Source organism: Erythrolamprus reginae, chromosome 1 (assembly GCF_031021105.1).
Source record: "Erythrolamprus reginae isolate rEryReg1 chromosome 1, rEryReg1.hap1, whole genome shotgun sequence".
NCBI lineage: Eukaryota > Metazoa > Chordata > Lepidosauria > Squamata > Dipsadidae > Erythrolamprus > Erythrolamprus reginae.
In genome coordinates, this window is record NC_091950.1 from 271,482,512 (window position 1) to 271,502,375 (window position 19,864).

The 19,864-nt window shown below is 43.3% G+C and overlaps 1 protein-coding gene across 12 annotated transcripts in view; it reads right to left on the reverse strand.

Annotated features, from left to right (window-relative positions):
• The window catches only part of LOC139156879 (dystonin-like), a 400,586-nt gene that overhangs the window by 170,202 nt on the left and 210,520 nt on the right, over nt 1–19,864 (reverse strand). For all 12 annotated transcript variants that reach the window (XM_070733016.1, XM_070733011.1, XM_070733010.1 and 9 more), the window contains 6 exons: nt 19,669–19,821; nt 16,870–17,103; nt 15,068–15,352; nt 12,094–12,639; nt 5,371–5,547; nt 2,675–2,798 (listed from right to left, as the gene is read on the reverse strand). In XM_070733016.1, coding sequence (XP_070589117.1) covers nt 2,675–2,798; nt 5,371–5,547; nt 12,094–12,639; nt 15,068–15,352; nt 16,870–17,103; nt 19,669–19,821 — 1,519 coding nt within the window. The remainder of the gene's footprint in view (nt 1–2,674; nt 2,799–5,370; nt 5,548–12,093; nt 12,640–15,067; nt 15,353–16,869; nt 17,104–19,668; nt 19,822–19,864) is intronic.

A 19,864-nucleotide genomic window follows, 5' to 3' on the forward strand; every position in this document is an offset into this window, starting at 1 on the left:
TTCATGCCATAGAAAGCCACAGCCTGGATGTTGTACTATTTCTGAGATCAACAGTACAGGATCCTATCTTGCATTTATCTTCATAATCAGGATTTTGAGAGTGTCAGATTAGACTCTAAAAGTGACTCAGAAGAATAAGATATTCAGCTAAACAAAAGGGATAAATCTGTTTTGCCTTTTCCAACTACAGTGGTACCTCATGATACGAACCCCTCATCTTACGAACAACCCGAGATACGAACCCGGGGTTCAGAAAATTTTTGCCTCTTCTTACGAACTTTTTTCTTCTTACGAACCTGCCGCCGCCGCCGAGGCTGTCGCCCGGCTGTCGCTTTTTGAAACAGCCGGCGGGCTTCCCAGCGTCCTCCTGAACCCGAACGCCAAACCCGAACTTCCGGGTTCGGCATTCGGGAGGCAGCCGAGAAGCCCCCCAGCTGTTTTAAAAGGTGACAGCCGGGCGGCGGGGCTTCCCAGCGGCCTCCCGAACGCCAAACCCGGAAGTTCAGGTTTGGCGTTCAGGTTCGGGAGGCCGCTGGGAAGCCCCCCGGCTGTTTTAAAAGGTGACAGCCGGGCGGCGGGGCTTCCCAGCGTCCTCCCAAACGCGAACTTTTGCCAAACTTCCGGGTTCGGCCTTCGGGAGGCTGCTGGGAAGCCCCGCCATCTGGCTGTCACCTTTTAAAACAGCCGGGGGGCTTCTCGGCGGCCTCCCGAACGCCGAACCCGGAAGTTCGAGTTTGGCGTTCGAGTTCAGGAGGACTCTGGGAAGCCCCCCGGCTGTTTTAAAAGGTGACAGCTGGGCGGCGGGGGTTTTTTGCGTGTTTTTTTTCGTTGCACGGATTAATTGATTTTACATTGTTTCCTATGGGAAACAATGTTTTGTCTTATGAACTTTTCGTCTTACAAACCTCCCCCTGGAACCAATTAGGTTCGTAAGACGAGGTATTACTGTATTTCTTTTTCTTTTTTAAAAGATTCATCTCATTTAAATGAAAACTATTTTCTCTTTTATTTTTTTACCCACAATAACTGGTTTTCCTATATTCATTTTTTTTCCAATTTATGTCTAGGAAACTGATAAAATACAAAAGTCAATAGATCCTTGGAGACAATCATAACAGGGATTATGTATTCATAATATGGATATTATGAATCTATTATGAATCCATGGATTCATAACATGAAATATGGGTGAACTTTCACATAAGTCACTTTAACAATATATTTCCAGAGGTTTGAGAACATTTGATTCATTTTTTCCAGATTTATATCTAGAAACAAAGCACCTATTTGAGGATAACCCTGGTGGATCCATCCTGTTAAATAAAGATTGGTACATCTCCCAATATGCAATATTGGTTTTTCTTTTGCCCACTTTTATGCGACAGAATTAATCATGATTAATAAAATAACACATATAAAAGGATTAGATGGCTAAATAAACATATAGAAATGTATTAGCATTAAGCGCTCAAGGTAAATATTTTTTTAAAAAACAAGCAATATATGTTGACTTAAAGCTATGTTAAATAGATTTCACATAATCCAGGATTAAAATCAAAGAAGTTAAGCCTTTAGTTAGCATGGCCAGTTTTCTCTTACATTTATAGGTTTCTATACAAGTTGCAGTAATCCATATACTTTGCTTGTTAGACAAGACCAATTATAGTTTTTTAAAGAAATGCAAAAACTTCAAATATCATCTTCTCTAGATTCTAGGGTTTTAATTTATTGAAATATCAGGATCAGCCTAGATCCAAATTTAATTTATCCAATTATTGACCACACATTTCTTGGTAACAGTCTGTCTACATTAATATACATTTTAAGTTAAGTCATTGAAATTCATAACTCCATGATGGAATTCAGATATGTTCTGCTAATGTTTCTTTTCTGCTTAACATATGAACCAAAATTCTACATATGCCTGGATAGTTTTCATGCTCACTAGGCATGTACAGAAGTTCTTTAAATGTAACCTACTCTTTTAGTGGAAATCTGAAAAGTTTGTTTTCTTTGTTTGTTTGGTAGATAACTTTTATCTTGCTAAATTCTTCGATTCATTTTTTTTTTTTGCAGATGTCTTGCATCTGGTTAAAAGATACATTATGCAGCCAAGGATACATTTTGATGTAGAGCAGATGCTCTTTCATAATGTCATAAATAAATGTGGAAGGTCATTGTAACCTTCATGTAATTTACTTTTGTATAGCCTCTGTCCTTCTCTCAGCCCCCACACTCCATTTGCACTTCAAACTGGTTTATACATACACACCAAAGTCAGAAACTTAGCATGAATAAGCATTTTATAAAAATGATCTGCTACAATCAGATGTGGTTCAAAAATATTAGTGCACAATTGAGCCAAATTGAACCACTATTAAATCTCATGACTTCATATTAAACAATGGCTCCCCCTCCCCCTAAATCTGAGTAAAAGCTGGGGAATTCTGGGAGTTGAAGTACAAATAGCTTCAAGCTGCCAAGGTTGGGAAACACTGCTGTAGATTGCATGCATCATGTGAGGAGCTGTATTACAAACTTGGCTCAGAACTGAAGAACAAAGGTAGAAATAGATGAGTCAAGGAAGGGGGGAAAAGTGGGAGTCACTAGGAGTAGATATCCCCAAATGTGAGCAATGGAAGAAGAAAACACAAGAGACTGTGACTCATCTTACCAAGGGTGTGCTTGATTTCATCTTTGTCTGGCAATAATTCTCCCCTGGTGTCAAAAAGCAACTCAGCTGCTTTTTTCAATTTTTCTACTGCAACCTGATGACTAGATACTTGTCCTTGGAGCACCTATAAAATATACATGGATTTAAAAGAGCAATGAGATTTACTGGGAGATATAAGCGTTAGTAACACAACTGATGCAGGACATGAAATGAATTTTAATTTTGATTCGAACAAGCACAGGCCTATGTAGCATGTTGCTGATTATATTCTTATTCAATTCCATGAGGTTAGAAGAAACATCTCAAATATTTTGCTCTCAGTGACATCATTTGTCTCTTTCCTTACCTGGTTTTTTTTTCTCAAACTGTGAATGAGAAGCTGAATATATGTGATACAAACTTTCAGTTTAATAATACAGTGTTCCCTCACTTTTTGCGGGGGTTGCGTTCCGAGACCGCCCGCGAAAGTCGAATTTCCGTGAAGTAGAGATGCTGAGGTAAATACACTATTTTTGGCTATGGACAGTATCACAAGCCTTCCCTTAACACTTTAAACCCCTAAATTGCGATTTCCCATTCCCTTAGGAACCATTTAGATTATTACTCACCATGTTTATTTATTAAAATTTCTTTTAAAAATATTTATTAAAGGTGGACGAATGTTTGGCGATGACATATGACGTCATCGGGCAGGAAAAACCGTGGTATAGGGGGGGGAAACCGCAAAGTATTTTTTAATTAATATTTTTGAGAAACTGTGGTATAGACTTTTCGCGAAGTTTGAACCCACGAAAATTGAGGGAACACTGTAGACCCATTTTGTTCATTATATACAATATTATAATGATGAGACGACAGGTAGAATGTTAAGCACTTCACCAACACAAGCCATCATTGTCAATCGGCATATACTTTATGCTTCAACTTGATACCATGTTAATATATTCTTCTTCATTGGGAAAAATATTTATTATTTTAAAACTACAGCCTGCTTTGAGAGATGACGTTTGGAACAAAAAAGAGAGAGGCTGAACAGAACATCTCTCTCTCCCTCACCTTTCTCTGAACATTTTGCTTTATGTCACACGAATAAAAAATTTATCTTTATCTTTATTGAAGCTGCATTCTTCTTTATTTCTTTGGACTGTCCCGTACCTGTGCCCTGATTTATTATTTTGCGATTTTCAGTTTCAGTAATGTATTGACTTTGTTGCATTAAGATGTATTTATTTTTCATTATTGCAACAATAATCACTTTTCCCAAGAGGACTGAGGCAGGTGTTGCTTTGCTTTTTAAGGAAAGCCTTAGAGAATACTAGAAACAAATCTAGGACTTTGGGGAATGAAGAGTATTTTGAACACTTAATCTTGGTAAAAGGATTATCCTATTCATGCAGCCAAGGTCACTGTCTTGGGTCACTGTCTCGCAGGATTACTAAGTAGTTGTATCAGCTGCAGAAAGTAGCTTTGGCTTAAATGAGACTCAAGCAAGTATTTTGTGCATGATTTCCCTAATATCACTTTCTTACACATTTTCTGTAATATGTACACTTTTAAAGTGGAAGTATTGAAAGGTGTTTGTATTCAGTCTATCATTTTTCTTTCTATCAACGACCTTGCAATCTCTTGGAGTTGGGTGACTGAATGGAGCTGGAGAATTCAACCTTTAGGCCAGTGGTCCCCAACCTTTTTTCCACCAGGGACCAGTTTCAGCAAGACAATTTTTCTATGGCCCGGTGGGGGCAGAAAGGGGTATGGTTTGGGGCGGGATTAAGCATGGGGGTGTAGCTTATCGTTCCATTGCCTCTCTTTCCTCCCCCCCTTTTTAATTTTGCAGGGGAGCTGATGCGACAGAGGTAGGAAGGGTAGGAGGGGGCGGTTTCCTTTCTCTTTCCCCTCCTGTTCACTCGGGACCCCCCTTTGCCTCGGGCCGAGGCGGTCCACCTGAGGGAGAAGTTTTGCTTGGTTCCTTCCTTCCTTTCGGCAGTTTCAGAGGAATCCCCCCCCTAGCGCCCGCTCCGGCTGGGATTGCAGCAAGGAATCCCAGAGGGGGGGAGGTGCCTCCACGGACACAGTCACCTTCCTTTGCGATTGCTGCCTGCTTGGAGCGCCCACCACTGCCAGGTCTGGTACTTTTCTTGCAGCAAGGAATCCTTCCAAAAGAAAATTACCGGAGCTGGTGGGGGGGGGCTTCATGGTTACACGCACACCCCTGGCTTTGCCTCCAGGAATAGGGTGGGGGAGCCTAGCAAAAAAAGAGCTGCACAATGCCAAAGTCTTTCCATCTGAGCTGCAGGCAGAGAGAGGGCTTCGTGAGGAGGAAATAGACCACTTTCGACGAAGGGAAAAAGACAGGAAAGGAAGGAAGGAAGCAAGCAAGCAAGCAAAAGTTTTCTCGGCCCAAGTCAAACGGTGGTCCCGAGTGAACGGGAGGGGAAAGAGATAGGAAACAGCTTGGCACTCGCCGGCTCCACAGCAGCAACTGACTCCGCGGACCGGTGCAACATGTCCCGCGGACCGGTACTGGTCCGCGGACCGGCGGTTGGGGACCCCTGCTTTAGGCCACCAAACCATTCATTTGGGTTATCATGCAATTTCAGGAAAATCTACATTGGATAATTTGCATTAAAATATGGAGTGTTTTTCTTTATTTACTTTGCAATCTGTTCTTGCTCTTAACCTAGTACAAGGTTTACCTTGGTTTCTTCTAGCTGGCTTTGAAGATTTTTTGGATCCCCAGCAATCGCTTCAGATAGCTGCTTATTCACAGCTTCTTCACAGTCTTGGAGTCCAGACAGAAGCCCAGATGCAGCATCTTTATAATTCTGGTATTTATCTACCAGATCTTTGAGATTATTTCCAAAAATACTACACTAGAAATCACAGAATAGAAAATAACATTTTAAAAGAGTAATGATTTTTTAAATTATATTTGCAGTTAATAGTAGAATATTCTTTTGTATCTACAGCCCCTTGCAATTGCCATAGGCACTGATTTCATTCTGATTTTGTCAGAAACTGTTTCATCGGTGGATAAAACTTTATTGTACTTAATTTTGATATACGGTCTTTTCATGTTTCTGTTGTAGTCAGGGCCGCCATCAGGAATTTTGGGGCCCCATACAGCCTAAGTGTCTGGGGCCCCCCTCCCTTCTTCCTTCCTTCCTTCCTTCCTTCCTTCCCTTTTTCTTTCTTTTTTCTCTTTTGGTTTTTTTCCCTTCCTTCCTTCCTTCCTCTTTCTTTCTTTCTTCTTTTTCTTTCTTTACTTTTTTCTCTTCTTTTTCTTTTCCCTCCCTCCTTCCTTCCTTCCCTTTTAAATTTTCAAACTGTCTTCTTCATATTCCTGGCTGAGGAATTCTGAAAGCTGCAGTCAACTGTCTTCAGCCATTGTCCAGCCCTGTGCTACGGACCTCTCCCTCCACCCCCTGAAGAGGCCGGGGGCTTCTTTCCAAAGCCAGTGGCAGTGATGCCAGAACCCCCTTCCCTGGGGATGGGAGCGGGGGGGCTCCACTGGTCTCCCTCGACAAGACCTTCCGCAACACATCAGCCCTGCTGGGCAGGCCTCTTAGCTCCACCAAAGAAATGGGGGTTAAGGAAGACCCCCACCCCCCACCTTGCCCCAAACACTGGCACTCTGCATAACCCATGCGGGGGCTTTGGCTTCCCCTCTGCAGAACAGAAGCTGGGGACCTCTCCCTCCACATACACCGGATCCCTATGGCCCATCCGAGGGCTGGCAAAATAGGTGTGCCCCCCCACCTGCTTTTCTATCTCTCTCTCTCTCTTTCTCTCTTTCTCTCCCTCTCTTTTTGTCTCTCTTTCTCTCTCTACTTTTCTTTCTTTTTCTCTTTTTATCTCCCTTTCTCTCTCTTTCTCTTTATATCTCTTTCTCTCTTTTCTCTCTCTCCCAACCTCTCTCTTTCTCTTTCTATCTCTTTCTCTCCCTCCCTCTCTCTTTCACTTTCTCTACCTCTTTCTCTCCCTCTCTCCCCTTCTCTCTTTCTTTCTCTTTCTCTTTCTCTCCCTCCCCCTCTCTTTCTCTTCCTCTTTTTATCTCTCTTTCTCTCTTTTTTCTCTTTTATCTCCCTTTCTCTCTTTCTCTCTTTCTCTCCCCCTCTCTTTGTCTCTTTCTATCTCTTTCTCTCCCTCCCTCTAGCTTTCTCTTTTTATCTCTCTCTTTCTCTTTCTCTCTCTCTCTTTCTCCCCCTTCTCTCTGAAGTGGGGAGGGCCGGGTTGGCACCAAGGGAGCTCGAGACGGGGTGCAAAAGCAAACTACTCTGCCGGCCCGGGCCCACATCGGAAGGAAGGAAGGAAGGAATTGTAAAAGGGGCGATCAAGAGAGGAATGGGTGAATGAATGGACGGAGGGTGGGAAGGAAGGAAGGAAAGAGGGAAGGGACAGGAACAGAGGAAGGGTGCAAAGGAAGCAAGGAAAGGTGTGAAAGGGGAGAGTAAGAGAGGAAGGAGTGAAAGAAGGGAATGAGGGAGGAAACAAGGGAGGAAGGAGAAGGAAAGCAAGAAATGGAGGGAGGGAAGGCAGGAAAGAAAGAAAGAAAGAAAGAAAGAAAGGGGGAAGGGACAGGAACAGAGGAAGGAAGCAAGGAAAGGTGTGAAAGGGGAGAGTAAGAGAGGAAGGACTGAAGGAAGGGAGGGAGGGAAGAAGGTAGGAAGGAGAAAGAAAAGAAGAAATAGAGGAAGGGAAGGTAAAAGAGAGAAAGAAAAAGAGCAAGAAAGAAAGCAAGAAAGAGAGAAAGAAAGAATGAAAGAGAAATAAAAATAGAGAGGGGGGATGAAAGAAATGGAAGGAGGGAAGGAAGGAAGGAGAGAAAGCAAGAGAAAGAAAGAAAGCAAGAGAAAGAAAAAAGAATGAAAGAGCAAGAGAGAAAGAGAGAAAGAGAAAGAGAGAAAGAAAGAAAGAAAGAAAGAAAGGCAACTTCAAAGAAAGGCTCACTGAGCATCTCTCACTCTCTCTTTCTATCCCTCTTTCTTTCTCTCTCTTCCTTTCTATCTCTCCTCTTCCTTTCTCTCTCCTCTCTCTCTCCCTCTCTTTCTACCCTCCTTTCTCTTCCTTCCTTCTCTCCCTCCCTCCCCTCCCTCCCTCCTTCCTTCCTCTCCATTTCTCTTTCCCTCCCTCTCTTTCCCTTTTCTTTCTTTTGGTCCACTTCTCTCTCTCTCCGCTTCTCCACTTGCCTCCCCCTCGCGCCTCGCCCTTCCCACCCGGCCACCCGCGCACGCTTACCAGCAGCAGGAATTCGAGTAAGCCAAAAGAAGCCATTGGCTCCGGGCGGCGTTCATGGCCCCCCGAACCCCCAGCCCAGCACTTCCGGAAGCCGAAAGGCGCGGCTCTCTTGCCCTTGCAAACCTCGGGGAGACACAAGGCCAGCGGAGAAGCCGGCCGGGCTCAGCCCTCTCCCAGCTTCCCCAATTCCGCTTCCCCAGCAGCGCGGCTTCGCTTCCAGAGGGCTGAGCCAACCCTGCGGTCTTTCCTCCTTCCGCGGCTGCCATCGGGGCTCCCTGCCTGTCTGCCGGCCTCCCTGCCTTCTTTCCTCGTGGGGGTGGGAAGAAGGTGGGGGCCGCAGAGGCAGAGTTTGTCTCAATCAGAGTTGGGGAGTTTTTGGCGGGCACCGGGCCCGCCCCCCCCCATTTTCCAATTTGGCCGGGGCCCGGGACGCCGCTACCAGTAATACCCGTCTATCGGCGGCCATGGTTGTAGTTAATCAACACATGGACATAAACACACAGTGGTAAGATAGATGGGAACAAACTAGGAAATCATGTCAAGAAAATATTGTGGCTGTTTCACCAGGAAAATGCAAAAATCTGATAACAAATTATTTATGTGTTTAATCTTATTGTAGTCCCACTGGCTGTATTCAAACAATGAAATTAGCGCCTCAATACATTTCAATCTGTATTTCCACAAAATGCTACTGATTTTATACTATTAAAATTATCTATAGTACAGTAGAGGTTTCCTCTTATTCACTACTTTATCGGCTTTATCAGAAATTGGTTTTGAAAATACTGGCATATAGCACTTTCTTTTAATGAAGATAAAAGGTAACAGTTTAAGGGAAGTATGATACTTCCCTTTATATGCATTGTAAGAATATGCATTGTAAGAATCTAACTTTTAGAAGTTTTTTCATCATTCTTTCCTTTTCCCTCCCTGTTCTGTCTATTGAGCAATTTTTTTATTAATACACTTAGCACCACCTAGTGGATAAATGCCAAAGTATATAAATGGTTTTTAAAAAAAAAAACCTTACCAATTGTAGCAAATTAATTAGCACTGAACTTTCTACTGTATTAACTGGAAGAATTTAAGGTTTAGACCTGTGTTTAATGAATGCATTGTCTTAACACACAGCTAAAATGGTTGATTCACCCCCACAAATCCATGCAGGTAAAGGCCAAACCAAATAAAAGTTCATTGGTTAAAATTTCAATTGCGCTCAGAAATCTTGTGAAAAACAATCAAGTCCCAAAGGACGGGTAAAGTATACCTGGTGTGGAATAGGTACATAAATTATCAGGGAGGGGAAAATCATGCTGATCATTCAGATTGATTTATGTATATTCAGTGGTACCTCTACTTGAGAAAGCCTCTACTTAAGGACGTTTCTAGATAAGAACCAGGTGTTCAAGATTTTTTTGCCTCTTCTTAAGAAACATTTTCTACTTAAGAACCCGAGACTGGAAAAATTTCCCAGGAAATTTGAGAGCAGCACCAAGGCCTGGCCAGTTTCCTGCCATTCCCCCTTTAATTCCCCCGGCCATCTCGGGCTTTTCTGGGCTGCCAGAGGAGCCTTTCAGTGGCACTTAAGGAGGCTTTGGCAGTCCAGAGCAAATGGAGCATTTTTCTTTCTCTGGGTGTTTGGAGAGGGAATAAACCTCTGCCAGCACCCAGAGAAAAGAAACGCTCCCTTTGCTCTGGGCAGCGACTGTCCTCCATCTCTTCTTCCTCCTCCTCCTCCCACCCAAATTCCAAGCTTTTATTTTTTTCCTAATGGGTTTGCAGGCATCATTTGCTTTTACATTGGTTCCTATGGGAAAAATTGCTTCTACTTACAAACTTTTCTACTTAAGAACCTGATCACGGAACGAATTAAGTTCTTAAGTAGAGGTACCACTGTATTTCCCGCCAATTTTCAGCCTCGTTTTCAGACATGTCACTGGGTGTTCACTGGCTAGATTCAGGAATGGTCCCAAATCAGTCACTGAGCTAACTGCAATACTGGTAGTCCTTGACTTAGATCTATTTGATTAGCCATCATTCAAGATTACAACAGCCCTGAAAAAAAGTTGCTTACGATTGGTCCTTGCAGCACTGACAACCATTGCTGTGTTTTTATGGTCACAACCAGTATTTTTTATTATTATTATTATTATTATTATTATTATTATTATTATTATTATTATTATTTATTAGATTTGTATGCCGCCCCTCTCCGTAGACTCGGGGCGGCTTACAGCAATGATAAAAACAATATATAATGACAAATCTAATAGTTAGAATCTAAAATAACAATAATACATTTAAAAAGTCTAAAAAACAAGAAACCCCCAATATAAGAAAACATACATACAGTCATATCATACACAAAAAACTACATAGGCAGGGGAAGGTGTTTCAGTTCCCCCACGCTAAACGACAGAGGTGGGTTTTAAGGAGTTTACGAAAGGCAAGGAGGGTGGGGGCAGTTCTAATCTCTGGAGGGAGCTGATTCCAGAGGGTCGGGGCCGCCACAGAGAAGGTATTTATGATACTGATAGCTTCCTGGGGGCATATGTTTGTCCTTTGAGACTTTCCCAGACAGCTTCTGACAAGGAAAGCCAATGGGAAAACCCAGATTTGCTTAATGAGCACGTGATCCACTGAATGACCAGCAATAGCATTTAGACTTATATACCGCTTCATAGTGCTTTTACAGCCCTCTCTAAACGGTTTACAGAATCAGCATATTGCCCCCAGCAATCTGGGTCCTCAATTTTACCAATCTCAGAAGGACGGAAGGCTGAGTCAACCTTGAGCCGGTGGTGAGATTTCAACTGCTGAACTACAGCTAGCAGTTAGCTGAAGTAGCCTGCAGTGCTGAACTCTAACCACTGTGCCACCCCAGGTTCAGAGTAAATTTATTTATTTATTTATTTTATTTATTTAGTCCAATACATAATACAAATTGAAGAAAATAGATATGTAATAATATAAATAAAGAAAAGAATAGAAGAAAAGATATAAAAGTATAGGTGAACATATTAGAAAGGAAGAAAAGATAAATGAGATAAGGAGAGACAACTGGACAGGGGACGGAAGGCACACTGGTGCACTTATGCACGCCCCTTACTGACCTCTAAGGCAGTGTTTTTCAACCAGTGTGCCGCGAGACATGGTCAGGTGTGCCGCGAAGCTCAGAGAGAAAGAAAGAAAGAGAGAAAGAAAGCAAGAGAGAAACAAAGCAAGAGAGAGAAAGAAAGAGAGAGAAAGAGAGAGAGAAAACAAGAGAAAGAAAGAGAGAGAGAAAGAGAGAGAGAGCAAGAGAAGGAGGGAAGGAGAAAGAGAGAAAGACATAGAGGGAGGTAGGGAGGGAGAGCGAAAGAGAGCAAAAAAGAGAGGAAGGAAGGAAGAGAAAGAAAGAGGGATGGTGAGAGAGAGAGAAAGAGGAAGGAAGGGAGAGAAAGAGGGATGGAGAAAGAAATAGAGTGAAGGGGAGGAAGAGAGAGAGAGAGAATTTTTTTGTCCAAACTTTTTTAGCGCCCCCCCTCCCCCCGCTCAATGTGCCCCAGGGTTTCGTAAATGTAAAAAATGTGCCGCGGCTCAAAAAAGGTTGAAAATCACTGCTCTAAGGAACCTGGAGAGGTCAATCGTGGATAGTCTAAGGGAAAAATGTTTGGGGTTAGGGGATGACACTACTGAGTCAAGTAATGAGTTGCACGCTTCGACAACTCGGTTGCTGAAGTCATATTTTTTACAGTCAAGTTTGGAGCGGTTAATATTAAGTTTGAATCGGTTGCGTGCTCTTGTGTTGTTGCGATTGAAGCTGAAGTAGTCATTGACAGGTAGAACGTTGCAGCATATGATCTTGTGGGCAATACTTAGATCGTGTTTTAGGCGACGTAGTTCTAAGCTTTCTAGACCTAGACCTGCTTAAAACGGTGGCATATATATATGATAAAATCAGACACAATTCATTTAATGACCCCCTGGCTCAGCAATGGAGGTTCCAGTCCTGACTGTTGTTTGTTGAGGACTAGCTGTATATCAGCTAGTCATTTTTCCTCAGACCAATCTGACTTGTAGGTATTAAAAAAAAAAAAAACCACTAGGAGAGTCAAATTTGGAAAACAGTGAAGACAGATGAGATATAACGCAATTTAATTAATTAATTAAAAATCCCACGCGCATGTAATCCAATTTACCTTAGAGTAGAGTGTCTTGAAGCGACCAGTTGCTCTGTCCAGCTTATTCTGTACCTCCATGTAAGTGGAGGAAGTATCCGTGCCTTCTTTCTCATATCTCGCACCTTCTATTTTGTTGCAGGACTTAGCAGCCTCCAACACCCTCTGCCCAGCAATGGTGATAAACCGCAAATCCCCTTTGTGTGAAATGACATCTTCGGAAAAACTCTTCTGCCTTTGCAGTTTGATGACGATGCCGTCAAAGTCGGAGGCCCCCATCTCCAAGTTCTCCAGTTCTTGCTCTGCCAGCTGCAGCCAACTTTCAAACTCAGAATAATCCGCATCGAACTTCTCAAGCTCCTCCTGTAGCGAGCGTGTTAATTTCAGCTTCTGTTCGGATTCCACCAAGGCAGTCTCGTACTGCACCTTTAGCTCCTTTAAGTTCCTTTGGATTTTTTCTTTTTCCTCTGGTGAAAGGTGATGTCCTTGCTTCTCAAGCAGAGCCTGGGCGGATTGTGTCGCTACAATGACGGCTTGTTGCTGCGAAATAATTTTCTCATGTTGCGCCTGGCGGGAGGGGGACCCAGAGTGTGTGAAATTAGACTTTTGCTTTGCAGCAGGATACCATTTTTAGCAATTCTCTATTTATAGGATATTGGAAATTCCTCACTTAGAATCAATAAGTGATTCTTTTACTATATACTAGCAGGCTGCTAATCTCATTTAATCACCTATTGACAAAATGACCACATGCAAACAACATGTTATTCAAAAGGTTCACATCAAAATATGTATTTTTTTTAATGAATTTTTGTAATCCTGCCTTTATTACTCTTATAAATACCGGTAGTCCTCGATGTACAACAGTTCATTTACTGACCTGTCAAGGTTACAACGTTGAAAAAAGTGACTTATGACCATTTTTATGACCTTTTGCAGCCTACCCATGATTGTGTGATCAAAAAATCCAGAGGCTTGGAAATTGGTTCATATTCATGACCGTCGCTATGTCCCATGGTCATGGGGTCAACTTTTGCAAGCTTCTGACACGTAAAACAGGGAAGTCAGATTCAATTAACAACTGGGTTACTAACTTAAATGCAAGAACGGTCATAAAAAGGGGCAAAACTCACTTAACAAATGTATCGCTTAACAACATAAATTTTGGACTCAATTGTGGTCGTACGTTGAGGACTATCTGTAGCGAATATACAGTGTATAATACTCCTTCCTGCTATTTTGCCCACAACAAGAACTCTGTAAAGTGAGCTGGGTTGACACAGAAAGATTGGCCCAGCCGGCTTCTATGTCTAAAACGGATCTAGAACTCACAATTTCCTATTTTCTAATCTGGTACCATATTTCCCCCCAAATAAGACCCTGTCTTATATTTTTCTGAACCCTGAAATAAGTGTTTGGCCTTATTGCCATGCACTGATTGGGTTTATCAGGGGATGTCTTTATTTGGGGAAAACAGGGTACCTTTATCACTATACTAAATTGACTCATCATACACATTTAATCATATATGCTTCCTGGATATACATGGAAGTACTCCTAATAGTGAGGCCCCTAAGGAAATTCTCCTGCTGGTTTACAGGGGCATTTAGATTCCTATGTATGTATCCTGTTGTTGTATTATGTTGGAAAGTATCACAAAGGTTTTCCCCCACTTTCCTTTGACTCTTTCCTCTGATCTTACTTTTTTCTGAGTAACTTCAATTCCAAGGTAGTACAGTGAACCCTCGATCATCGCGAGGGTTCCGTTCCAGGACCCCACGCGATGATCGATTTTTAGCGAAGTAGCGGTGCGGAAGTAAAAACACCATCTGCGCGTGCGCAGATGGTGTTTTTGCTTCCACTGCCGCCCGCCCTTCGCCCGCCCACCCCGTTGCTCGCGCCCGCCCACCCCGTTGCTCACGCTGTTGCTGGGGCCGCTCTCCAGCTGGGGAGCCGAGCTAGGGAGTCCCCACCGCGCGCGCGTTGCTGGGGAAAGCGCGCGCGCTTGGGGACATCGCAGCTCCGCTCCCCAGCTGGGAAGCGGAGCTAGGGAGTCCCCAAGCGCGCGCGCTTTCCCCAGCAACGCGCGCGCGCGGTGGGGACTCCCTAGCTCGGCTCCCCAGCTGGGAAGCGGCCCCAGCAACAGCGTGGGCGGGCGGGCGGTGCCCGCGCGCTTGGGGACATCGCAGCTCCGCTCTCCAGCTGGGGAGCCGAGCTAGGGAGTCCCCACCGCGCGCGCGTTGCTGGGGAAAGCGCGCGCGCTTGGGGACTCCCTAGCTCCGCTTCCCAGCTGGGGAGCGGAGCTGCGATGTCCCCAAGCGCGCGCGCTTTCCCCAGCAACGCGCGCGCGGTGGGGACTCCCTAGCTCGGCTCCCCAGCTGGGGAGCGGAGCTGCGATGTCCCCAAGCGCGCGGGCACCGCCCGCCCGCCCACGCTGTTGCTGGGGCCGCTTCCCAGCTGGGGAGCCGAGCTGGGGTGTCCCCGCGCGTGCCGCCCGCCCGCCCATGCCGTTGCTCGCGCCGCCGCTGGGGTCTTACGGGGGCAAGAGGGGGAAGACCCAGGGAAGCCTCTGCCCAGCGGGGAAACTCCACCATCTACGCATGCGTGGAAGGGCACGCATGCGCAGATGGTGGAGTTTACTTCCGGGTTGAAAACTCGCGAAATAGCCCTTTCGCGATCCTTGAGGACGCGAAACTCGAGGGTTCACTGTAATCCAAAACCACCTTTTGGTTCCACTCTTGGACCTTGTGAGTATAATTTCAAATAAGGACTCTTTGAGCCTTGCACTACACCATGAAAAAAGGAAACAACTCCAATAGATTTAGGGACTTAGAATGGTCCCAGAAATAAGGTTTGATTCCACTAGATCTTGTTTTACATATTCTGGCCTCAGTTTTAAGCAGAGCCCAGAATGTGTACTCTTTTTACTCCATCTATACCTACTTCCCCCACTCCCTAGAATTGCAATTACTAATACAGTAGGTGTATACATTACCTTAGCTTTCTGGTATTTCATGTTGAGATTATCGTCCGTCAGTGTATATTGTCCATCTACAAGAGTTTCATTCTGTTCTTGGGTTTCTAGCAGGTTGCCATTTACTTCGTCTTCCCCTCCAATCAAATCCTCTCCATCTCCTTCATGAAAATGAGTACCATTCTGTTTGATTGTTGGCTTACATTTCGTATCTCTATGATCAGCATCCTTATCTACATTTGATAGCCAGTCTAGAAGATTTTCTATCACATTTTTGCTCTCTTCAAGTTGTTGTCTAGCTGCAACCTGAACAATTGAAGTTCAAACCATCAATAGCTTGCTAAGAAATATTCACAGGCACAGATACAAAATGTCCCCAATGTGTTATAGTGATTCAAATTTTGGTTGAAAATGAAAGAACTTTCTGGCTATCAAAACAGTAAGTCTAAAAACAAATGTGAAAATAAAGATGCTCCTTGATTTAAAAAAAAAAAAATCATGTGCACTGATTTTATACTTGCTTTCATTCCTTAAAATATTCCCAGTTTATTTGGACACTCAACAGTCGGATTATTTGGATACTAACAGCAATAGCAATAGGTAGCTGTAGTTATCACTTAACAATGGTAATTGGGAGTGGCAGTTTCCACATAACCAATATACTTGGTGGCAGCTGTTTTGGTACTTTCAATTGCTGTCATTGAGCAAATTCTGTGCCCTCATTTGTTGCAATGCCATGTGTTCACCATTTGCAATCTCCTGCCAGCTTCTCCACTGACTTTTCTTGCCTGATGCCAGCAGGGAAGGACTCACAATGGTGATCATGTGACTATGGAACATTGCAATGTAATTACAAGCATGGTGCCCAGCACTTGGTTCACAATCACGTGACTGTAGGGAGGTTGCCTAAATCCTAACTTATCACGTGTTCAACACCATCATAAATGCAACCACAGAACAAGTAGTTGTTAAGAGAGGATTACTTGCTTTTAGGAGCATTTGGTTACTTGGAAATAACCATGGAAGGATAATTGCTCTAACCCATTCTTAGAAAAATCAAGAAAATGGCTTTCTTTCTTTCTTTCTTTCTTTCTTTCTTTCTTTCTTTCTTTCCTTCCTTCCTTCCTTCTTTCTTTCTTAGATTTGTATGCCGCCCCTCTCCGCAGACTCGGGGCGGCTAACAACAATAATGAAACAATATGTAATAAATCTAATATTTAAATTAATTTAAAAGAGCCTTATTTAAGAAACCAAACATACACACAGACATACCATGCATAAATTTTATAGGCCTAGGAGGACAGGAATATCTCAATTCCCCCATGCCTGACGACAGAGGTGGGTTTTAAGGAGCTTACGAAAGGCGAGAAGGGGGGGGGGGCAACTCTGATCTCTGGGGAAAGTTGGTTCCAGAAAGTCGGGGCCGCCACAGAGAAGGCTCTTCCCCCGGGTCCCGCCAAACAACATTGTTTAGTAGACGGGACCCGGAGAAGGCCAACTCTGTGGGACCTAACTTGAAAGCTATTATGTTTAAAAAGCCTCTGCTCTAAGGATATTTTGCGGAACTACACTTAAGACTTCTGGAACAGTTTGGGATTTCTTTTTAAACTGCAGTTTGATGAATATATTTATAAATGAATATGGAAATCTGGACATGTTTGATGAATAAATGAAAACATATGCAAGCACGAATGAATAACGATGATCAACTCTTTGAGTTGTCAAATGATTTTCCTGAAATCTCTCATATTAACAAGTACACACAAGGGGAAACTTTGAAGATAAACAATTTTGAAAGGAAAAGTAAATATTTGCCCAAGTACCTTTTCTGTTTCTTGTTTAATGGCTGTTGTCACAGCTTTATCCAGCTCTTTTCTGGATTCCTCTGTCTTCTGGCTTAGCAACAAACACTTGGTTTTTGCTTCATTCAGTTTCCTCTCAAGAGCACTCTTATCTTCCAATGGCAGCTTTTCCCCATTCTCTTTCAAGAACATTTCTGTGTCGTTCACAATTTCTGCCAAGGCCTGTGTATTCGCTTGCATGTTTTTCTGCAATTCCTTGAAGAAGGATGACAATGGTAATAACAAATCAGAAAACTATTTATTATTTGTTTTTATTTATTAAATTCTTTGAGCAACCAGCTAGCCACAGGGCACCTCTATTCAATTTCCTTCCTTTTTCTGGAATTTTAGAAGCATTTATTATTATTATTATTATTATTATTATTATTATTATTATTATTATTATTTATTGAATGTGTATGCCACCCCTCTCCGCAGACTCAGGGTGGCTAACAACAATGATAAAAAACAACATGTAACAATCCAATTTAAGAAAACAACTAAAAACCCTTATTATAAAAACCAAACATACACACAAACATACCATACATAACTTGTAATGGCCTAGGGGAAGGAATATCCTAACTGCCCCATGCCTGGCGACAAAGGTGGGTCTTGAGTAATTTGCGAAAGACAATGAGGGTGGGGGCCGTTCTAATCTCTGGGGGGAGTTGATTCCAGAGGGCCGGGGCCACCACAGAAAATGCTCTTCCCCTGGGGCCCACCAAACGACATTGTTTGGTTGACGGGACGCGGAGAAGGCCAACTCTGTGGGACCTTATCAGCCGCTGGGATTCGTGCGGTAGAAGGCGGTTCCGGATGTATTCTGGCCCAATGACATGTAGGGCTTTAAAGGTCATTACCAACACTTTGAATTGTGACCGGAAACCGATCGGCAGCCAGTGCAGCATTTTTGGGAGCTTTATTGGGGAAAATAGAAACTGTAACCCTTTTGGAAGATTAAAGGCACCTGTTTTAACTCCTAAATCCCTGACTTCCTCAGTACAAGCTGTCTGTTTCAATGAGAATTTGCTGAATAATGCATCAATTTGGGGTTTGTCACAGGCTATATAATAACAATCCATGATTTGCACTCACAATGTTTGGTTTGCTCAATAGGTTAAAATCGTCCTAGCCTGGAGACAAGATTGTCGCTCATGCCCTTATCACCTCGAGTTCGATTGCTGCAATGCTCTCTACATGGGGCTACCTTTAAAAAGTGTTCGGAAACTTCAGATCGTGCAGAATGCGGCCGCAAGAGCTATCGTGGGGCTTCCTAGATTCGCCCACATTTCTACAACACTCCGTGGCCTGCACTGGCTGCCGATCGGTTTCCAGTCACAATTCAAAGTGTTGGTAATGACCTTTAAAGCCCTTCATGGCATTGGACCAGAATATCTCCGGAACCGCCTTCTACCGCATGAATCCCAGCGGCCAATAAGGTCCCACAGAGTTGGCCTTCTCCGGGTCCCGTTGACCAAACAATGTCGTTTGGCGGGCCCCAGGGGAAGAGCCTTCTCTGTGGCGGCCCCAGCCCTCTGGAACCAACTACCCCCGGAGATTAGAACAGCCCCCACCCTCCTTGTCTTTCGCAAGTTACTCAAGACCCACCAATATCATGGAGGAACTAAGACATCTCCCCCAGGCTCTCTTATATTTTATGCTTGGTATGTATGTGTTGTATGTTTTTTTTAACAGTTGGGTTTTTTTAATGTAATTATTATTATTAGATTTGTTCCATTGTCTATACTGTTTTTTATTGTTGTTGTGAGCCGCCCCGAGTCTTCGGAGAGGGGCGGCATACAAATCTAATAAATAAATAAATTGATAAAAGTCGAAGCAAGAATCTGTAGAGCATGTCTAAATAGTTGGTTAAAGCTTAACTTCTTTTCGCAAGGTCTTGCTCCGTTAATCCTCCCAGACAATTTTTCTTCCTCATGGATCAAGGCCATCGAGTCCAATTTTAACAAATTAGGCTTCTCCCCAGCTCCAATACTCGAGATGGACTATGGTCTAGCAAGACAAGCCTTGCAACAAAGGGTGGAGGACATCGAGAGGCAGGCAGACTTAACAAAGGCTCCGCTCTTTCTGGCTCCAGATGCCACTAGATGTGCTGTGGCTCCTGCCAGCTATCTTAGACAGCTGGAATCAGCAAACCACTGAAAAGCATTTGCACTTGTGCTTCCATCAGCCATTTTATATGGAAAGTATAAAATAATACCTTTTACTGAAGCCCTTGTGGCTCAGGGGAGGCGGAGACTGTGGGACACGTGCTCCTTAGATGCTCACTTTATATGGAGATTCGGATATTCTGCCATTAATTGTAAAGTATCCTGGCCGCTCAGACGCTACCTATCTCCAGTGGCTCCTTAAGGATGAACAGGCCACAATTACAGCACAGGTGGCCAGATTCTGCGTAGCAGTGGTGGGAATTCATTGCAAATATGTGTCTTCTTCACCATAGCAAGATATACGTGGCAACCCTGTTTATTCCTTTTCCTAATAGTATTAAACTGACCATAGGCCGCAGAGCTCATGGATTGTAATTCTAGTAGTATTGACCATGTGTAATTGACAGACTGGATTTTATCATGGATTTTATCTGTTATTTACTATTTTATCTTGCAACTTTTGGTTGTATGTTTGATGAATGTTTTTGTTTGTTTTGGTTTCTGGTCTATGACTGTAATAAAATTGCACTGAATAGGATTACACTCATTGCAAGTTGGTCTTTGGTGAAATCCAGAATGTTAGTGTGTTTGTTGACATTCAATCATTTACCTGTTGCCTGACTTGGTATTGCTGTAATTCAGTCTTGCTATCTTCAATCACAAGGGCCTCTCTGTGGCCAATGATCTGATTTTCTGTCTGTGTGAGTAGGTCACATATATCCTGTAGTTTTTCTTGGAATTCCTGATGCTGATCCATCAAATCCTGTTTTGGAATAAGAACAAAGCTGCATAAAGGCACACAAAAG